Raw genomic sequence first — 21,072 nt, 5'->3', positions numbered from 1 at the left:
AGTTCAGCTCCTGAAAAATATGCTCGAGTTGTTCTTGCGTCCAACAAAAATGAGTTCTAAAATGTTTTATTTGTAATGTTACTCCGGGCTGCGTTGAAGTTAGCACAATTTAAATTCAAACAATTATTAGTCTCTTAAATGAATGGCATCTTGACGGGGACTCAGTGAATGGCTTAAAAAACGAATACATTGTTTTACATCTTGTGCACTTGAGTACACTCCAATGAAATTCAAAAAGTGGGACACACAATATGGAGATGATGACTTGGCATTTGTTAGGGAGGAGTGTAAGTGTAGAGAAGAGGAATTCCTACTTCCCATTCATGTACTCTGCAATGTGCATTGTGTCCAAACTGTCCTTGTAGCATGTTTACTTTTTTTCAGATTAAATAGCTGAGAAAAAAACCCATCAAAGTTGAGCTAAGTGTTCACCACAACTAAACAGTATCGTGTTTTTTTAATTAGTTTCTGAGGGTCAAATTTCTCTTTGGGTAAAAATTAAGCCAACATCCAAGTGTCAAACGTCGGTTCTAAAAAACAAGTCAGTCCCTGAAGCTTATTTGTGCCACAGATGCTAATTTGGTGACTGCGGGAATGTGTAAGGAATGTTTTGGGACTGTACCCCTGTCTGATCTTAAAAAACGAAGTTTGTTGTTACATTACAGCAATATTGAGGAAACATTTAACGGTTGATCATGGAGCAGGATGAAGGTCAAAGGGAAAGTTCCTGGGACGCTTCCGGTTATGCTTCCATCCGGCGTAGTCATCTGACCGGTTCATGCTATATCGCCCCTCCTGACCCGGAGTGGTATAACGTGTTGTAGAAAAGTTTGACCGATTCTCTCTCTCTATCTTAAAAAATAATAATTTCTGTGGGGTTTTTTCTCATACGTTTATGGTACCCGACGGAGGAAGTTGAAGCATCCCGAGCTCTCAGAGGTAATTGCCTGGGATGAATCGCTCTTATTGACGATCATCTGACTCCTTCTTGATGTGCGTAAAACAAGGCCGTTTTCTTTTAGGGTTTCTGTTTTTCTGTCTATTGAGCATTTCTGCTAATGAGAAAACCTGCTGTAAAAGTAGCTCCAAAAATGAAGAAAAAACATGCCCCTGAACTTTTCCTCCCTCCAGGAACCATACCCCTCCCTCTCTGATCAGAATTATCCCTGAACCATCCCCCCAGGAACCACCTCTCCTTTTTTTCCCACTGGATGCGATTAGTCACACATATGGAATCGATTAGACACTTCCAGAGTACCCCTTCCCCTCACCAGATGCAATTTGTCGCGCTTATGGATCATATTACACACATCTGGATTCGATTAGACACTTCCGGAGTACTTCTGGTAAGGTCAAAAGGTCAAGGCTAGGGCCATCAATCAAATTTTTGACACAAGCCATACACCTAAGCTCTCTGATGTCAGATAACTAAATAATTCTGGTTAAATCTATCCGTCAGTGAGACACTTTGATAAGTTTTCACATATCGAGCACCAAAACCTCTGAACTGGTGGACAGAACCAAAGAGCATGGATGTAATTGTCAGGTGTATTGCCTTGACAGTGTGAGCAGTTGTTAGAAGATGTAAAACCCATCCTGAACATCCATTGACATTTACAGTGCAATCAGTGTAGTGTTTTTTATTGTATTAATTTTAGATTGGAATTTCTAATCAATTTAAAGGTTTGCAAGCATATTTGAGACCAGATGTTTTGGTCTAAGCTGATTGATAGATCCGCTTCCCATTTTGCAATAGGAAGGGATATTGACTCATCTATTTTAGAGAGTGTCCTATGTATTTTAGACAGTAATTTGGGGGGTTTGAGATTAAGGAATTGTACCACACTTGGTGGTGTTTGTAATTCGACTTGATTATGTTTAAATTTCTTTTTTACTATAGATTTTATTTGTTGATATTCTGAAAATCTATTCTTTTAGATCCCATACTTTATAACTAATCTGTCAAACGGAATTAGTTAAAGAATATGGTAACACCTTTAAGGTATTTCTGAAAATGATGATATAAATTTTTAGAGTGGATCTTCTTTAGTAATTAAAATTCAGAAACAACACAGAATTATAAGTCTCCTATGTTTGTTTTTAGTATCTGTGGCAGTACTATCCAATGGAAAAGATAAACCCTCTATAAATTAATAATTTGTTTTTCTCTTCAATAGGTCTAGTGATGGTGGAAGATGGTTTAATATAAAAAAAAAATAGACCAAGAAAGGAACCTGTTTTCTGCAAACAACGTTTTTCTATGACATGTGCTTTAAGTTGTGGCAAATCTTTCTTTAAAGTGTGAATAGAAAGTGTAAATAAAATAAAAATAAAAAAACTTCAGACTATATATAGGCCTATGTTAAAAAAATATAATTCCTCGATTTTTAAATTATTACTACTTCATCAAATTCCCACGACTCCTCCCCAGTAAAGAAAAAAGAAAGAAAAGAGGAAAGACAGGGAGAGAAAGTTAAGGAGGCGTAAACGGAAATGATCCAACAGGTGCTGGAGGCTCCTGAAAGTCGATCGTTTGGATCCAGCAGCAGGTCTGACATATTCCTCTTGAATTAAAGAAATGATTGCATATATTTTGTGCACCGCGTTGGCGGTTTTACCCTTACTAATTTACTTCCGGAATCCTTATTTTTTGAAAGATTTACATTGCACATTTCTTTCAATTTATGTCGGTATACGCTTGAGCAGAATCGAGAAAAAGTTTTACAGTATTTTAGATCGTTTTCTGGGCAAAGTGGCGGAGCATCCGCATAAGAAGTTCATCGTTTACGAGGAAAGCTCCTACACGTACAGCCAAGCCGACAGAGAAAGCAACAAAGTGGCCAGGGCTCTGTTAACGCATGCCCACCTCAAGGAGGGGGACACGGTAGCCCTCTTCTTGGGCAACGAGCCGTGGTTTGTATGGATCTGGCTCGCACTGTCCAAGCTGGGATGCACAGCGTCCTTCCTCAACGTCAACATAAGATCCAAATCCCTGCTGCACTGTTTCTCCTGCTGTGAAGCCAAAGTCCTGATCGCTGGCGCTGGTAAGCTGCGTAAATACTGCAGTAAGCTGTTGGCGTTTGTTTTAATGAAATTAACTTTAACCTCCTAGGACCTGCCGTCCACATATGTGGACATCACATTTTGGGTTATTTAGACCAAAATACTCAATTTTGCCCTACATGGGCCTGATATCCACTTACGAGGACATTGTACTGCTACTGTTCTATCAAAATTTTAAACGAATATCCTCTTATTTTTCTTAAAAACAAAAATAAGGTAAAAAAAATAATCTGGTAATTCTTTGTTTTTACGTTCATTGGGCCCAAATATCAAAGAGAAATTAAAAATGCATGTCGTGGAAGAGTTCGGGTCTTAGGAGGTTAAACGTGCTGCATATCTTTCTTTTTTTAATATCACGTGATCATATTGTCTAATTAATTTAAAAGTATTTGTTTGTATCTCTGACTATTTTTTTTATGTGGGAGGGTTGGACTGCGCTAAAGTTGCATGGGTATATCTTGTTAATTTCACCATTAAAACTTATGATAGTCTGTTTATTAAACACACATTTACGTATATAACCCGGTAATGACTGATCAGCACCTCTTTTCTTTTTACCTCCCTTTCTCTCAGACCTTCAAGGAGCAATAGAGGAGGTGCTGCCCACTTTGAAGCAGCAGGGTATCCGTGTGTTTATCCTCCGTGAGCACTGTCATGTGGACGGCATTGAAAGCCTCTCTGACAAAATTCAGATGGAGTCAGACGAGCCCCTGTCCCCTCAGCTCAGGGCCAGCATTAACATCAAGAGTCCTGCGGTGTACATCTACACATCAGGAACCACAGGTAACCTCAAGGGCTTATCTGGCCTTGACTTTATGGGCTCAAAATGTGGTCATAAATATTTTGTACTTGTAAATCAGGATTTGTATGTGTAAAAAGAATTTGTGTGTGTGTAAAAAAGATTTGTATGTGTGAAAAGAATTTGTGTGTGTGTAAAAAAGATTTGTATGTGTAAAAAGAATTTGTGTGTGTGTGTAAAAAAGATTTGTATGTGTGAAAAGAATTTGTGTGTGTGTGTAAAAAAGATTTGTATGTGTGAAAAGAATTTGTGTGTGTGTGTAAAAAAGATTTGTATGTGTGAAAAGAATTTGTGTGTGTGTGTAAAAAAGATTTGTATGTGTGAAAAGAATTTGTGTGTGTGTGTAAAAAAGATTTGTATGTGTGAAAAGAATTTGTGTGTGTGTGTAAAAAAGATTTGTATGTGTGAAAAGAATTTGTGTGTGTGTGTAAAAAAGATTTGTATGTGTGAAAAGAATTTGTGTGTGTGTGTAAAAAAGATTTGTATGTGCAAAAAGAATTTGTATGTGTGTAAAAAAGATTTGTGTGTGGACTTAGCCAAAAAAAACCATGTGAATCTCTGCAAGTTACAAGTACGAATTTTGACCCTATTTTTCTTCCTTTCATCTGATTGGTCAATGTCATGTCAATCACAAATGTAACAATCCAATCAGAGAACAGATGGGTTTGGCTGTGGAGGGGCGCTTTTTTGAACTGCAGGTCCTTGAAGGGAATAAATGCCCTTTTACATGCCAACCCAGCGTTTGCCTTCATCACCAGGAAGGAAAACAGTCTGTGGTCGTCCGAGTTTGGTGATTTTTGTGTCACAGGTCTACGTGCTTAATACAGGGACTTCCACAACCTTTTCAACAGCGCTGCGGATCGCGGGGGTGGGGGGGGAACAGTGTTTTGGAAATGACAGTCTTCACTACAAAGCTTTCTTTGTTATGAATTAGCATACATGTTTTTATTGAACATTTGAAGAACTAGCAAAAAAACAGAAACTCTTGTAGAGGACATAAATAGAAACGACAAGGAGCAGGTGCATCTAGTACAGGTAGAGCTGCTGCAAAAACCCACAGAGCCCAGCAGCCAGCGCAACAAATTCTGGATCCTTTGCTTTTAGTTAGCATTAGCAGCACATCCTGCGTTCGATGTGAAAGGACTTTTATGCTGCGCACTGTGACTCACAGCAATGGTCCCAGGTCAGCCCTGACTTTGTGTTAAACTAATCCTAAAGTAATAATGGTATTTCTTTTTTCTTTTTTTAAAATGTTTATTTATAAGATTTTAAGTTCAAAGTTACATAACGTCACACCAGTCAAAGGACATAAGATTCAAAAACAATAACATTTAAGCACAGAAAAAAAAAGAAAAACCAGAAACCAAACACACAACAAAAAAACCCAAACCGAAAAACAGGAAAGAAAAGGAAAAAAAATACACCAGTTAGCCAGTACAAATCAAAAGTTCAAAAGAAACACCAATGTCCAAAGAAGATGATCTTCTGTGTGAGGTTAGACAGGGCAACAGAGAGTTCACCAAGTCCAAAAGATGTGGGAAACAGGTCCAGGAAGGAATCAGGGTCCGGCAGAAGTTCAGTTTCACACAAACACAAAGTGCAGTCAAAAAGGGTTAAAGTTTATGTTGAATTCCCATTAATATGATTGAGAAAAGGGCCCCAGATTTCGACAAACTTAAAATGGGTGTCAGCCAAACGATAACGAACCTCTTCAATATACAAACAAGCAATCATCTCATATAGCCAAACCCTGAACAGTGGAGGAGATGGTGATTTCCAGGCTCTAAGAATAAGTCTTTTAGCTACAATCATGCCAAACATTAAGGCTTTCTGAAGAGGTCGTCTGAGTGCCAATGAGGTTAGGGAGCAGCCTAGCACTGCAAGTACACCATCCGGCTCTAATTTTAAGTCATAAATCCTGTTATATATATTAAATATCTCTGCCCAGAAACTCCTGAGTGTGGGGCAAGACCAGAAGAGGTGACCAAGGGTTCCATCCACTGCTTTGCATCTGTCACATAAAGACGAAATAGACGGAAAAATGCTGCATAGCTTTGTTTTAGAAAAATGCAAACGATGAAGGATCTTGAACTGTATAAGTTGTAGTCTGGCATTAACAGAGCATTCTTTAATCTTCTTCAACCCATTGGCCCACAAAGCATCTGATATGTCTACTTCCAAGTATAATGGTATTTCTAACCACTGATATACCACAACTTTATACTTTCAACAGCTGCTGAAAGTTAGGGGACCTAGCTGCTATCGGATATTTATATAGAAATCCTCCAGCTTCAAACTGTATTACCCTTCAAGGACCTGCAGTTCAAAAAAGCGCCCCTCCGACAGCCAAACCCATCTGTTCTCTGATTGGATTGTTACATTTGTGATTGACATGACATTGACCAATCAGATGAAAGGAAGAAAAATAGGGTCAAAATTCGTACTTGTAACTTGCAGAGATTCACATGGGTTTTTTTTTTGGCTAAGTCCACACACAAATCTTTTTTACACACACACAAATTCTTTTTACACATACAAATCTTTTTTACACACACACACAAATTCTTTTCACACATACAAATCTTTTTTACACACACAAATTCTTTTTACACATACAAATCTTTTTTACGCACACACAAATTCTTTTCACACATACAAATCCTGATTTACAAGTACAAAACTGATTTACAAGTACAAAATTGTGCAGAGTGGGAAGAAAAGAGATGACGATTCTAATGACTGACAGGATCCCATGAAAACAGCACAACAGTCGCTTTTTTCATGAAAATTATTAACCTATCACCATAAAATAATTGCTTCCCAAGGGTAGACGTGTTTGTTTCCAAGCACTGGTTTTAATAAAAATCCAGTTACCCCCCCTCATTATTTCATCATTTGGTTTGGTCCAGGTGCACGCGCTCCTAACTGATGCTGAGCGCCAGAGCAGTAGGTAGGTTGGATCCGTTAAGAGGGATGTCTGGGATTTTAAAAAGAAAAGAGAGACGGGTGGAAATTAACCTCAAAGCGACGCTCACATGAAAGAAACTGCCTGACTTTCCTTGTTTTAGTTAGCTTACTTCATTTATAAGAGTAAATAATATGTTTTCGTTATTTTAGCCAACATGTAAGCGATACAGCCAGACTCCTTGTACACAGGTATACGCTATAGATAAGAAGTGTAATTCATGTATATCCAAAAAGGAATATTTTATTTGTATTGGGTGTAAGGTACCAGTTAATGTGTAAAAAAACAAACAAAAAAAACAAAAAAAAAAAAGAACCCAACTAAATAAAAATAAATAAATGAAATAATCCTGTAATGAAAAATATTAAAATGTAAAAATCTATTTATCTAAGCAGAATATTGACCCATGTCTCTACAGTGTTATAGTTTTCACAGTTCACAGTATTAAATTGGTGGCACACCTGAGAATGAGGACAAACTGTGTGTTTTTACAGGGCTTCCAAAAGCAGCTGTGCTTAACCACGAGAGGGTTTGGATGGGAAGTTTTCTCTTGTCTTTTGTTGGTGTGCGCTCAGATGATGTCATCTACATATATCTGCCTCTGTATCACAGTGCTGCTTTTCTTATGGGACTTTGTGGAGCTATAGAAAGAGGTGATACATGAAACATTACCTAAATATAAAACCACAAATCAAGATTTCACCTGAATGTATTGCAGGTTAAACCAACATATACATGACCTCAAACTACACCCGATTCCATTGTTTGTACTTTGAAGTCCTAAAGTTCACCTTGCAGAGTTTACAACACTGAACTCTTAGCATGAAGCGGCATATTTGCTGAACTCTGTATCTTTCCATTTTTAGGCACCACTGTTGTTTTGAGAAGCAAGTTCTCTGCCTCCAACTTTTGGAATGACTGTAGAAAGTACAATGTGACTGTCATCCAGTACATAGGCGAGGTTATGCGCTACCTCTGCAACACACTGAAGGTAAACACAAGTTTAAGGTCATAATTTACTAATGACAATATTGGGACATGCATTAGAAGCGCAAACTGTTTTAATGATTTCTACCAACCTGCTTCAGTCAGGAGCAATGTTTCTTATGGTCATTGTTTATGTTCTCACCTCTCCTTTGGCCTTCTTTTAGAGAGACAATGACAAGGATCATAAGGTCCGACTGGCCGTAGGAAATGGAATAAGGGAAGACACCTGGGTTGAGTTCCTGGAGCGATTTGGGAACATTTGTATCCATGAATGCTACGGAGCAACTGAAGGGAATGTTGGCTTTATCAACTATGGTGGGAAAATTGGAGCTATGGGCAGAGAACATTTTCTCTACAAAGTAAGATGTAATAATAATAAAAATAATAATAATACATTTTATTTATAGGTGCCTTCAAGACCCTCAAGGTCACCTTATAATAATACAAAACAGTAGCAACAATACAGTATAATAAAATATCGCAAAATAAACTTTAAACATAAAGGTAAATAAGAAAAAAAAGCAAGCATGAAAGTATAAAAGCAAATATAAAAGCTAAGCAATGTAAAAATAGACTAAGACGGAATCAAGGCTATGCAATTTTGAATAGATGGGTTTTGAGACGTGATTTTTAAGTAATGAGAGAGTTTGTAGTCCAGAGATCTGGTGGAAGTGCATTCCAAAGTCTCGGGGCAGAATAACTAAAGGCTCTAAGTCCAATGGTAGTCAGGCGAGCAGGTGGAACAGACAGAAGGGAAGCTGAAGAAGAGCGGAGTGTATGAGGGAATCAGTATGTATGAAGAAGATCAGATAAATATGGAGGAGCAAGGTTATGAAGATGGGTAGATACAGCCATGTAAAAAAGAAAGCACACCCTCTTTCAATTCTAAAGTTACATAATTATAAAACTATAATATTAGTCCACCTTTCTTTATAATGTCACTTCAGGTCGCTTCAGTTGTCAGACAGATGGTCTCACATTTGACTCAAGAATACTGGTTTACAGAGGAGTTCATGGTCAAGTTAATGACTGCAAGGTGATCAGGTTCTTTGGCTGCAAAACTAGTCCAGATCATCTCTTTTTCACCATCCTGCTTCACAGTTTCTATGAGGTGTTTGTTTTTCACAAAATATGCCACTGTGCACAAGCATCTCCACTTTGGTCTCGTCTGTCCATTTTCCCAAAGGTCTTGTGGTTTGTTCAGATGAATTTTGCAAACCTAAGCCATGCTTAGAAGGACCATGGCTTAGGTCATAGCTTTTTTAGAGGGAGAAATGTTTTGTCACTCATCAAAGTAATTTCAGTCTCAGCTGAATGCAGATTTACCCAACCTTATAAAGAGTACATTTGCATAATGGCTGAAACTAGTGCCACTGGTGGACAATTGGCTGTGAGTCTCTGTGAGGCCAGGGAACCTTTTTTCAGAGGCTAACTGGACCTCTGTATATGGAGATGTAGCATGATTTATATGACTAACTGCTTAGTCTCTTCAATGTTCTCATCTGTAAACTGTTTCAGATGGCATGCAAATATGCCCTCATAAGGTTTGACACAGAAAAAGAGGAGCCATTCAGAGACTCTAGAGGATTTTGTGTTGAAGTCCCAAGAGGTGAGCCTGTTTCCTAAAGTGCTGTCTTGCCTTTTAAGCTACTATTTAAACGTATACTGTTACTTTTACTCACAGGAGAAACTGGTCTGCTTGTGGCAAAGATTGGGAAAAGAACACCCTTCAGTGGCTATGCCAAGGACAAGCAGCAGACAGACAAGAAGAAGCTAAGAGATGTGTTCGAGAAGGGCGACGTGTACTTTAACAGTGGCGACCTTCTAAAGATTGACGACGAGGGATTCATCTTCTTTCAAGACCGCATTGGAGACACTTTCAGGTCTGTGAAACATATTAAATGAATTTGACAATCCGGACGAAAAGTCAGGATAAGGAGTACCAGAGATTGTTTTTTGTCTTAAAAGCACAACTTAGTGTGACCCCCAAAAAGTTGATTCTGTTCATCTGGACGTAGCGTTTTCAGTGGGAGAAACGTTATGTCGCTCACCCAAGTGACTTCTTTAGTCTCAGCTGACTGCAGTTCTCCCCAATCTTATAAACATGACTAAAACTAGCACCACTGAAGGAACAATGGGCTGGGAGGTCAGTTCCTTGATCATTAATATACAAATTCTCATGACCATTGATCAGCAACTACTGATCAAGGCCCACTGATCAAAGGACATTGATCAATGGCCATGAGTACCATTAGCAGAGAGTTGGGGAATGGCTGCAATCACAGCATTGTAAAATGGCGAAAGATGTACCCTTAGGCCGCCTCCTCGATTCAGAGATGGTCTTTGCCTTTTCACGTAAATGGCCTCCTTGACTCCGCACTCAAACCAGGGTTTCTCCCTGTCCAGGATGTGTACATCCTCATCCTTGAAAGAGTGTCCACTGCCCTGTAAATGTATAAATCCTGGCAATCCTCCTGGCACTTTACAGCATACACTATATTACTCTGTTTGTGTTGGGGAACCCGATCCTTGGGGTGGACCAATTTTTGGTGCAGCGTGTTTTGGGGTTTAAAAGCCACCAAGACGCAGTGTTTAGAAAAAATGCATCTCAACTGATCCAATACTCCTGACACGTACGGGATCACTACGGGTTTTCGCTTAGGCAGCAGTTGTCCTTCTGTCCTGGAACAGCTGGATGAATGTTTAACAGATTGCTTACAAACCCTTTAACCCAGGCTGGGGTTATAGTTGTAAAATAAGGCCAGAAATTTTACTTCTTCACTTGAAATAGAATTTAAGCTATGGAAAAAACAGTAAAACCCTCAAATTTAGGATATATCATATATAATTTCAGAATTACAGACACTGTGGTGAATCTCATTGCTTTCAGTATTTTATTCTTTATAGTTAAACTTAAACATCTTTGATGAACTATTATCTCAGTGTTTTAGGGAAGTTTGTTACTTTTGTGTGTTCCTGCTGTAAAAAGATACACTGCAGCTGAGTTCTGCAAATACTCTGTATTATATCTGTTACAGGTGGAAAGGAGAAAATGTGGCAACCACAGAGGTGGCTGACCACCTGCTCACAGTTGACTTTGTTGAAGAGGCTAATGTCTATGGTGTGAAGGTTCCAGGTAATAATGACACTAAAAGCAAGTTTCAGAATAACCAAGATTATTGTGATGGATGTCTCATAAATATTACAAATATTTAATTCCAGAATTCTAAGAAAAAATTCAGAATTCTGAAGTTTTTTCTTGGAATTCTAAAAAACGCATATTTCTGACACACTGAGGAAAAACTCTGAATTTTTGGATTAACGTCAGGATTCTGAGGGGTATTTTTTCTTCTTTTTACTTTGACCTTCACTGAATAGGACATGAGGGAAGAATTGGAATGGCAGCACTGAAACTGAAAGAAAATATGGACTTTGATGGCAAAGCTCTATATCAGCATGTCAAAAACTACTTGCCCAGCTACGCAAGACCACGCTTCGTTCGCATACAGGTAAATAAAGTTCAAAGTATGATCACATTAAGATTTATCTGCATATATCTTAACAATAATCCAGTAACCATTTCATTCTTCTCTGGCAGGATGCATTGGTAGTGACTAGCACCTTTAAGCAGATGAAGGTGAAGCTGGCAGAGGAAGGTTTTAACCCTGCTCTCATCAAGGATCCTCTGTTTTACCTGGAAGACAATAAGGGCTACATACCCATGACTCAGGAGATATTCAACTGCATTGCAGAAGGAAGACTCAGGCTTTAAACGAGTTCAGCGCTGATTTTTTTATTGTCACTCTCAAAAAGATTAGTGTTTACATTAATCTTTACATTGTGGATATACAAACATATAGTGGCATGCATTTAATTTTTTTTTTTATATTTCAACACATTTTAGTCTGAAATACTTTGTTTTTTAATGATTTTTATATGAGTAAATCGCTGACACTGTTATTTGGTGACTGTGTTGGTTGACTGTGTGCTGAAGTAAACTGCTTTTCAATCAATAGGTGAATTATTGTGTGGATTTGAGGTACACTTCTGGGCTCATCAGAGGAGTTTAGGAGCAGTGGAAGTTTCCAGTGGCGTAGGAGGGGGGGCTGTGTTTGTTACAGCAGAGGAAGACATACAGTTCACTCTTCTGCAGGTGGAGGGTAAGTGCTTTTGAGCTGCTGGAGAAACCTTCAGAGGGCAGCAGAGCTGGTGCCGACCACACTGCACCCACTGGTTACAGAAGCTGGGAACGCTGTAGAACTTTGTCAGCTTTTTCAGGACCTGTTTTCCCAGATCATTTGAAGGCGGCATCTCAATATTTATTGTCGCACCAGATCCTGTTGTTGAAGGCACAGGAAGGCCACCAGCGGCATCTTCGACTATAGGCCTCGTTTCAAAATCATAGCCACACAGGGGCCTGATATAAGTGTAAGGCAGGGGCTCGCTGTTGCAGCTAAGAGATCGCATTGGTCTTCTAGAACGATTCCAAGCCTTGTCAATCCACAACTCCACTTGAGCTTTTTCCAGCCTGGCAACAGCATCCTCTTTCTCATCAGACCCGGTGTCTAAGACCGGGTCTTGGTATTCTTCATCACCTATTACATCATCTTCCCCTGATTGTGACTGGTCTGCATAATTCAAAGTCTGTGTATCAGCCAGGAGAGTGGAAGCTGTTTTGCAGATAATGCCCCAGTCCCTGAGGATGTCATCGGCAGTAGTGTACTGTGAGGTCACCGTAAACCGGATGATGCGTTTGGTATAAATATCCGCAGGGATGAGGTACATGGTGCCTGACCGGGTCAGTCTCCTTAGCAGCTCCTGGGTCAAAGCGTTCCCTCCCTACAAAAAGAAGATACAATAAAATGTTCACAAGGCCACAAAACCCTCACTAACACATCTGTGTTTACCCTTTTTCTACTATTTTTGCCATTTCACCTGGGAACTAGCTGACCACATTCAGGTATATTACAAACCACCATTAAACAAGGTCTAATAGGGACTTCTTAGCACATGTCAGTAATGATTTTCTGTTGCTCAACAAAGCTATAAGGTCAACTTATTTATAGTTTACTGCACAATTCAGGTACAAGGACAAGTTGCATACTTTCAGGCAGAAGACCACCAGGCCGAGGTGCCTCTTAGCAGGAACCTCAAAATCTGTGTTGCTCTTAATATGAGACTCCAAGAGTTTTGCCATCTCAATCCCCTAAAAAACAAACAAACAAAGCAAACAAACAAAAAGAACTTCACATTAAATACACTTTCTATAATGGAAATCTAATATTGATATCTATTTTAGAAGAATGCCACTTGCATGTCTGATATGAGCCTGGAGGTTTTTCAATCCAAAGGAGCGCAGCACAAACCAGAGCTTCAGAGCACGGAAGCGTCGACTGAGAGGTATTTGCCAGTGCTGAACCAAAGAAAAAAAGTAGTGTAATCGCTTCAGATGAGACTGTAACATTTTGAACTGGTGAATAAGTGATGATGACGAACCATAAAGTCGGTGGCTGCCTGTGAGTTTTCATGTCTGAGGTAAACAGGATCAACACTGAAGGTCTGCTGGAGCTTGTATTTATCCTTTACCCTGAGATCAACAGTTAATTAAATTACCAGCTTAAAAGCATTCTTCTGTTTAAATTTGCACTTTGTCAGATCTAATTTTGCAGATATTATAGAGACAGAGTTGAGGTATGGCTTAAATGTCTCTACATACCAGAATGCTGTGCAGTCAAAATGGACCATCATCCACTTAGAAGGGTTGAAAACAAAAGAGTGTGCAAATTCAATGCCCTTCATTGACCAGCGGAGCTCCGGACAAAAGTAGGCAGAGCCAGCATACGCAGCATCAACATGGAGCCAGAGTTCCTCTTCCTCACCTGCAAAAAGATTTCTATTTCACATCTAACTTCATCTTATGTATGCAAAGAAAAAAAAGAAAAGTCTGACTCTGCAGTATGATTTGGAAGTAAAATTAGAAGACACACAGACTGGTCCCAGTTCCGATAGCTTATCGAAGGCACACACTCCTGTAGTTCCCAGAGTTGAACACAGCTGAAAATGACAGAACGGGTCAGATGAGATCCAACATGCGACACGGGTTTGTTGTGTACTTTTGAAGCTAAAAATCACAGTTTCCTCATGATATGAGATGATATACAAGTGTCCCGATTAATGATGTACAAAGTTTTGCTACTTTTTTCATATTTTTTTCCAAGTTTAAAAAAAAATTATTTGGACAGTTTTTCAGTTTTAAAAGAAATGAAGCTGAACCTCAGCTTCTAGAAAAACAGTTTCTGCATGCATCTGTGTTTGCCGTGCAGCAGAAAAATCAAACAAAGGCACTGATTGGCTGATGCTAAAGTCTGCCGATTCTGATTTTTATATGCTGCAGCGTCACCTTATTAGTATATACTTTTAAAAATGTGATGGGTATTGTGGCACATGTTAGGCATTCGGTGTAAGCTACTAGATTCAAAACAATATGGGGATTCTTAAATTCTCTGCAGAAATGTCCCATTGAGGTTTCAAACACACATACCAGGAAGGGGACAAGTCCTCTTGCCCTGTCTTCTTGTATGGCTTGTTTCAAAGTGTCTCCTCTCAGAGACAACTCGTCATCGGTCGGCAGAAACCTGATCTTCACCAGTGAGATCAGTCCTGCCTTTTCAACTGACGAATGAGCCTATAAAAGCAACATCTGATCAGCTTCACGGTTCAGTTTATCAGGCTGATAGGAAGCTGCTGTGCAGCTTACCTGATCTGAAGCGTAGGCCACTAGTCTTGAGTTTATGACCGAGTCGTCCACGTCCTGGTCAAGCTCGGCCCGCAGCTGCAGGATTTTGTCTTTCCTGGCTGCCAGCAGAGCAACCAGCGTGCTCTCACTGACTGTACTCTGACGAGAGAGCCAAGTAGGTCAGAAACAAAATGAGGCTCTGAAAGACTGTAAACTTCGTGGCTTTAGAGCAAACAGATTAGGATGTTGCACACCTGCAGGATGCCTCCACCTCTGCTCTCAGGATGGTAGTGAAGAAAGAAAGAGGGGAGCTCTAGTGCTTTACACAGCCAGTCCATCACATTCATTTCCAGCTCTGTGCATGCTGGGCTTGAGGCCTGAAAAAACAAGCAAATAGGACATCACTGAAGCAGATGGTACCATCTGATTGATTGTCTTTTTGGTCGTTGCTTACCCAGGTGAACCCAACACAGTTGATTGCATCTGCCAGCATATCCCCGAGCATAGAGGGCCATGAAGTCAGACTGGGATAGTAGGCGTGCATGTGAGGGCTCTGCCAGTGAACCACCTGGGCAGAGAGATAGGAAAACACTTGCTTGCCGTAAATGTATTTCATGATCATTTCAGTGAACTGAGCAAGCAAGGTGAATTCGAATTGGGTTTTGCTGTGACACTTACCCCTGGCATGATGACCTTTTCAATGTCATTGAAGATATTCTCCCAGTCCTCCGGCTCCGTAGGTGCAGCCTCAGGAAGAAGCTGCCTCATGTAGCCAGGTTTCACATCAGGAATGACCCTCCTCTCCCTGATGGAGCCCAGGTACTTTGTGATGTAGTCCACCATCTCCTTACCTGATCAGTAAGAGATCACTACAAGTTATTTCTATTCATTTTCTTTATTATGTGCTTGTTGGCATTTGAAGTTAAATATCAACATCATCCAAAATGAGTCCATGATTACCTCTGCGATTGTATTCCTCAGCTTGCATTTTCGGAGATGAGACCTCTTCGAGTTACTTTGTTGTGTGTAACAGGTGACTGCAGTGAGGCTTTGTGTATTTGGGAGCAGAGATTACACTACTATATAGATCCTGTTGTGAAGAACACGCCCCAAATTGGTGACGCATTTGAACCACAAGGCAAATGTCTTTCATGTATTTTTTCCATCACTGGCTTCACATTTGCACTAAATATTTACTTTCCACTTGCAGCCGGGGACTTCTTTTTTTTTTCATATCCATGTGAAATGATACAGGATTAGAACAATATAATCAATAGTGTAATAGGTTATAAAAAGTTATGAAGAATTCTTTTTCACCATTACACCTGAATCCCTCTGTAATGCAGAAAAAATAATTTATGTGTCAAATCAGATTATACAGAGATCCTTATATTTTCAAACTGGTGTTCAGGCCCCCTCACAAGGTTTATGCTTTTTTTTCTTTGTGTGTGTGTGTGTGTGTGTGTGTGTGTGTGTGTGTGTGTGTGTGTAAATTATATATTCGGTGACATCTCTCTGACCCATAATCTTTAGGGAAACACAATTCGATACAATTAACCTTCAGTCTTATTTCCTCGCCTCTTCTCACCCCAATGGGTTATGAATGATGATGGATCATGATGAGCGATATTTTCAATGCATGATGACTCTTCACAAAGTAATAGGTAAAAAAAAATAAACAAACAATAAATGTAAACACAGTAAAAGGTACTGGGATGATGAGGGAAAACCATTTATGTCATTAGCTTATTGCAGCCTTTTAAACCCTGACAAAAGCCTGAGCAGCACCTGGACTGTTCGCACACTGCACTGTTTACTATGCATTGTGCTCAGCATGTGATAGCTCTCATGTGGTGCTCAGGGGAAACCAGTCGCTGGATGACAATCGAGCCACAATTCAAACCTACAAAGCACGCGTTATTGGTAAGTCACAGAGAGAGAGCAAGCACACTGAAATTAATAAAGCACCGGACCATGTTTATCTAAGACATATGTAAACATATGTAAACATATCTAATCAATCAATGAATTAATGAATCAAAAATGAATAACTGGCAAGCAACAACGGAAGATTTATTTTTTTTACTCTTTCATTTATTTTAATTCATTTGTAGTTATTTTTTGTAACACACTGTGCACACTTGTACTTGATTAAACTTTAGCTATTTTACCATTAACCATTTACTGCTCTCTATTAATAGTATAATTCTTTCACTTAAAATGTAATTAGTTTTGTCACATAAGATGAAAAGAACCACACAAAGTTAAAGAAATCCATAAATGCACTTGCATGAGTGTTTATTCTATCATTTCCTTCATTAAAGCTGCGAACTAGCAACTTCACATGGAAACTTCTAATCAAATGTGCCTGGTTTGAGAGCAAGAAAAGGCTTCATCACTGAACTTCTCCACATTCCCACGATGTCAGAGTCTGACATTGTTTCAAAACAGCGTGGTTCCAGAGATACACACAGGCTGTTCTTTGCTGCAAGTACTGTGACACACTTTTAGTGGCAAAGGTGAGGTGGATCTTCCTCATTCTTACATACAACTGTCTGCTTGTGAATGCAAGTATCTAATGAGCCAGTCAGACAGCAACAACTCCATTTGACATGAGCATGACAGCATCTAATGGGAAAGAAAAGTGATTTAAATGACTGTGTGAGGGTTGACAGAGAAATGGTCTGAAAGAGAAAATATCCAGTGAGCAGGACTTCTCTGGGAAAAATTTCTTCACATCAAACCTTGAAGCAGATGGACTACAGCAGCAGAAGACCACACTGATATCCACTCCTGTCAGCTAAGAACAGGAAACAGAGGCCACAGTTTGTACCAGATCACCAGAATTGGACAGCAGAAAATGTGAAAAATGTTGCCTGGTTTGATGAGTAGATTTTTCCTGCCACATTTAGATGGTAGAGTCAGAACTGGGTGTAAACAACATGCAATCATGGCTCCTTGTGCACAATACGGAGCCTTTTGGGTCACATTTAAGTAGGTACTAGTAGGTACGTACCTTCTCCAGTGTGCAGAGTTAATTTTGAGAATGGGTCTAGTTTAACCAAAATCACAAACTTTTCCTGAGCCAAACCAATCTGAGAGTGACACAGGACATGAAACATGGTCTCTGGACTGGCTGCCTTGTGATCTACGTCGCTGCACAACTCTCTGCCTAATCTTTAAGAGACTGTTTATTAAAACACACATTTATTACTAGATGAATTACAGTGTTTCTTAACAGTTGCAAAGAAGTGTTCATGGACAGTTTATAAACCATTTATTAACAATTTCGTAAGTATCGTTTAGTACTGTTACAATGGTTATAGAGTTTATGTAGATATATTTACATCTGACATCTGGTCTCCAAACCGTCACATAGGTTAACGATTCTTCTAAACTAGCCAAACTGGTTATTTAAATTTGATCAAGAACAAAGAGTTTTGATTTTATGTAGGAAAACTGGTAGCATGCAATGACTAATGGCAGGAGAGGTTGTGTTACTATACACAGAAATAAGTGTTATGTGATATGGAGCATAGCACACTGTGACTATTGTGCTCCTTGTGTGCTTTTAAATTTGAGAGGCTGAGCCTGATGAAAGCGGGTTTAAGCATTATTGTGCAATGAAGCCTGATCGCTGCCTTGTGACATCAAAGTGAGAGTGCTTCTTATTTGGTCTGATTCTGCTGCTTTTATTCAAATAAGCTGAAAATAGCTGTGCAACATCACAAAGAAAACTTTGAGCTTGATAATGCAAACCAAAAAAAGCAAAACAACAGCATGAAGAGCAGAGAGGAAAAACTAATGACTAATGATGAGACTGGCTGTGAACGAAGGTTAAAAAAATGGGAAAAGCAACCAAGTGTCAGTTTAAACATGTTCCCCTTCCATAGTAGGAATTTTGGTGGTAGAAAATAATGAACCAAATAAAAAATGTAATGCAGAAAGTCACTTATCTAATAACAGCTTTACTTTTTTATGGTTTTATTTCACTTTTTTTTTAAAATCACTTTAATGTAAAACTCACAACTTAACAGCTGATTTATTAAATCATGGTATGAATGTGACAAAAGCAGCACTTATGTGCCCTTATCCGTTCCATTTGAACCATTGTGTGTACAACAGACCAGCCTGGCATGGCTGTAAGCTACTGTTAATAGGGCAGTCCTAAGAAAATACAAGTACACTCTGCTTTCAAAAAGAAAGATTCATTTTCAGCTTCAAAACTGACTATTACTACAGTACAATACAATACATAATGTACAATGTCCTTGATGTAAAAGGGAATTACATACTGTATATAGATGTGAATATATTCCTTTGTATGTATGGGAAGCCCATCACAGTAGAAGAAAGAAAAGAAGCTGAAGGTCAGAGCGAACTTAAAAACAAGCTTTCTTTGTGTTGACTTCAACAGTTCGTCATTTTCCTTCTGTCTCAACTTCAGCTGTCCATTTGAAGAGCAGGTAGAGTCTCTATGCAGCCCTGTGAAAAACTCATTAGACCACATGATCCAGCAGCTTGCAGAGCCCCCTTTAGCAGGAATAACAATTTTCTGTATGACTTTATTGGTCTCTCAGGAATTTTGACCCATTTTTCTTTACAGCATTGCTTCAGGTCATTTATGTTTGCAGACAAATGCTTATTTTTGGGCTCTTAAAGTTCCTCCAGAGTATTTCAATCAAGTTGAGGTCTGGACTTTGACTGAGCCACTGCAACACCAACAATTGCTCTAATCCGTGAACCAGTTTCAGCCAAGCTTGAGCTGTTTAGAAAGATTGTTAACTCATCATAATCTCATTATTAACTCCACAACACTTTGTATATGCATGCGGAGGAGTTCATGCAGTGAATGCAAAGTGCCCATGTCCTGTGGCTGAAAGTAAGTCCAAATAATCACCCTTCTACCGCTACACTGACAGTTGGTATGAGGTGCTTGTGCTGAAATGCTGTGTTTGCTTTTTTTTTTTTCAAATGTGGTGTTGTACATTATGGGCATTGGGCAAACATCTCAACTTTGTTTTTGTCTGTCCAAAGTCTTGTGGTTTGTCCAGATGCAACTTTGCGAACCTAATCCGTGCTGTTGTGTTGTTTTTTAGAGAGAAGCAGCTTTAACAAACCAGTGGAGCCTGACATGTAGCCCTTGGTTTGTCTGTGCATTGCATGAAATGACATTGAGTGAATTTACTGGGATGCCACTACTCAGAATATGTCAGTGTAGGTTCTCAGTCATCCAGATAATGGTAATCTAAGGATCTTAGAAAGAAAAGAGACTGGACTTCTTTAAGTCTCTTCGAGACCTTTCGCCTTTCATCTGAGAAGCTTTTTCGGTTCTAAAACCAAATGGTGGAGAGTCCCAGGTATTTAAACCTTAGTGGGAGTTGCCCCTTAAGAGGGCTGTTGACCCACTAGGGATCACGTGCCTCATCGCATGAACCAAAGTGTGAAAAGGGGTGTGGATCATTATCAGCAGAGGTTTTGGGTGAAACCATCATGTGACTAATTGAGATTAACTGACGCAAGGTATGAGTGGACGTTAAGGTACCTGGGAAGGGTTCTCAAATCTGCACTGTAGGTTACAGACAGTTGGTATCATAAGCCACCCCCTCTAGTCAAAGATGGTGGTTCACAGTAAACATAGATGGCCTCTTTCACTCCTCTTTCAAACCATCTGTCCTGTCTGTCCAAAATGTGAACATTGGCATCCTCAAAAGAGTGAGCTGAGTCTCATCCTGCTGAGGTGGAGTAGCTGTAGTTTCTAGAATGTAGAGATCTGAGTACTCCTTGCTGCACTGCAAACAAATACTATGTTGTTTCGTATCTGTTTGGGAGTTTTGTCATTGGGATAAACCAGTTTTTGTCTGACGGCGTGGGTGGGTCTGAAGTGCACTTTTTCACACAGCTCTATATATAAAGAAAAGAACAAAAAACATATTAATCACTGGGCAGTATAAAACTGTTTTAACTATACAGAGTTATGGCAGTAAGATAGGATTCAACTTTTTTGTCATTAAACATGTATAAATACAGGGTAACAAAATATAGTTTGCATCTAATCAGAAGGTGCAAGGTGCATTAAGTGCATTAAGAGCAGATCATATACAGATAAGGGTAGTATGAAAGGTGGGAATAGTTATGTACAGATTATGTACAAATAAATTAAGTATACAGATGTTTATATAGCTATACAGAGAGCAAATATACAGATGTACTACGGACAAATGTACAGATGTACTGATGTATACATATGTACAGATATACAGATGAGGTGTATAGAATACAGATATTCTATATTGCTATACAGACGGGCAGATATACAGATGTAATATGAACAAATATACAGATGTGCTACATATGTACCAATGTGTGGTAAACAGATCTACAGAGTGCTATGAATATGTCTACAGCAGTTGAAGAGTAGCGCTATAGACTATAATAGTGAACAATGTAAGTACCTACACTTAAAAGTCACAGAGCAATAAAGATAAAATACAGGAGTCACCACAAAATATGTGGTTTGGC

The 21,072-nt window shown here is 39.2% G+C and overlaps 2 protein-coding genes across 2 annotated transcripts; one reads left to right on the top strand and one right to left on the bottom strand.

Moving 5' to 3' along the window:
- The first annotated feature begins 2,578 nt into the window (after positions 1-2,578).
- LOC134636088 (long-chain fatty acid transport protein 2-like) lies at positions 2,579-11,586 on the top strand. The gene is made up of 10 exons (XM_063485935.1): positions 2,579-3,044; positions 3,637-3,846; positions 7,322-7,480; positions 7,694-7,818; positions 7,979-8,173; positions 9,333-9,423; positions 9,499-9,697; positions 10,853-10,950; positions 11,193-11,323; positions 11,413-11,586. The coding sequence occupies exons 1-10, from the start codon at positions 2,579-2,581 to the stop codon at positions 11,584-11,586; spliced, it is 1,848 nt and encodes a 615-aa protein (XP_063342005.1).
- A 201-nt stretch (positions 11,587-11,787) lies between these two features.
- hdc (histidine decarboxylase) lies at positions 11,788-15,538 on the bottom strand. The gene is made up of 12 exons (XM_063485806.1): positions 15,511-15,538; positions 15,229-15,401; positions 15,005-15,118; positions 14,805-14,927; positions 14,572-14,709; positions 14,356-14,499; positions 13,802-13,868; positions 13,531-13,693; positions 13,311-13,401; positions 13,129-13,227; positions 12,919-13,020; positions 11,788-12,653 (listed from the first exon to the last, which is right to left on the bottom strand). The coding sequence occupies exons 1-12, from the start codon at positions 15,536-15,538 to the stop codon at positions 11,871-11,873; spliced, it is 2,025 nt and encodes a 674-aa protein (XP_063341876.1). The 3' UTR covers positions 11,788-11,870.
- Positions 15,539-21,072: the final 5,534 nt, after the last annotated feature.

Source organism: Pelmatolapia mariae, linkage group LG1 (assembly GCF_036321145.2).
Source record: "Pelmatolapia mariae isolate MD_Pm_ZW linkage group LG1, Pm_UMD_F_2, whole genome shotgun sequence".
Lineage (NCBI taxonomy): Eukaryota > Metazoa > Chordata > Actinopteri > Cichliformes > Cichlidae > Pelmatolapia > Pelmatolapia mariae.
Note: the sequence above shows the minus strand (reverse complement) of the source record. Positions and strands in the feature narration are given on the sequence as shown.

Excerpts from the sequence above, each read along its gene's own strand:
- LOC134636088 (XM_063485935.1), top strand. The coding sequence starts at position 2,579 with ATGATTGCATATATTTTGTGCACCGCGTTGGCGGTTTTACCCTTACTA. Across the intron at positions 7,819-7,978 it reads ACCTCTGCAACACACTGAAG|AGAGACAATGACAAGGATCA; the intron begins GTAAACACAAGT and ends GCCTTCTTTTAG. Across the intron at positions 9,424-9,498 it reads TTGTGTTGAAGTCCCAAGAG|GAGAAACTGGTCTGCTTGTG; the intron begins GTGAGCCTGTTT and ends TTTTACTCACAG.
- hdc (XM_063485806.1), bottom strand. The coding sequence starts at position 15,538 with ATGCAAGCTGAGGAATACAATCGCAGAG. Across the intron at positions 14,710-14,804 it reads GAGGTGGAGGCATCCTGCAG|AGTACAGTCAGTGAGAGCAC; the intron begins GTGTGCAACATC and ends CTCTCTCGTCAG. Across the intron at positions 13,021-13,128 it reads TCCAGGCTCATATCAGACAT|GGGATTGAGATGGCAAAACT; the intron begins GCAAGTGGCATT and ends TTTGTTTTTTAG.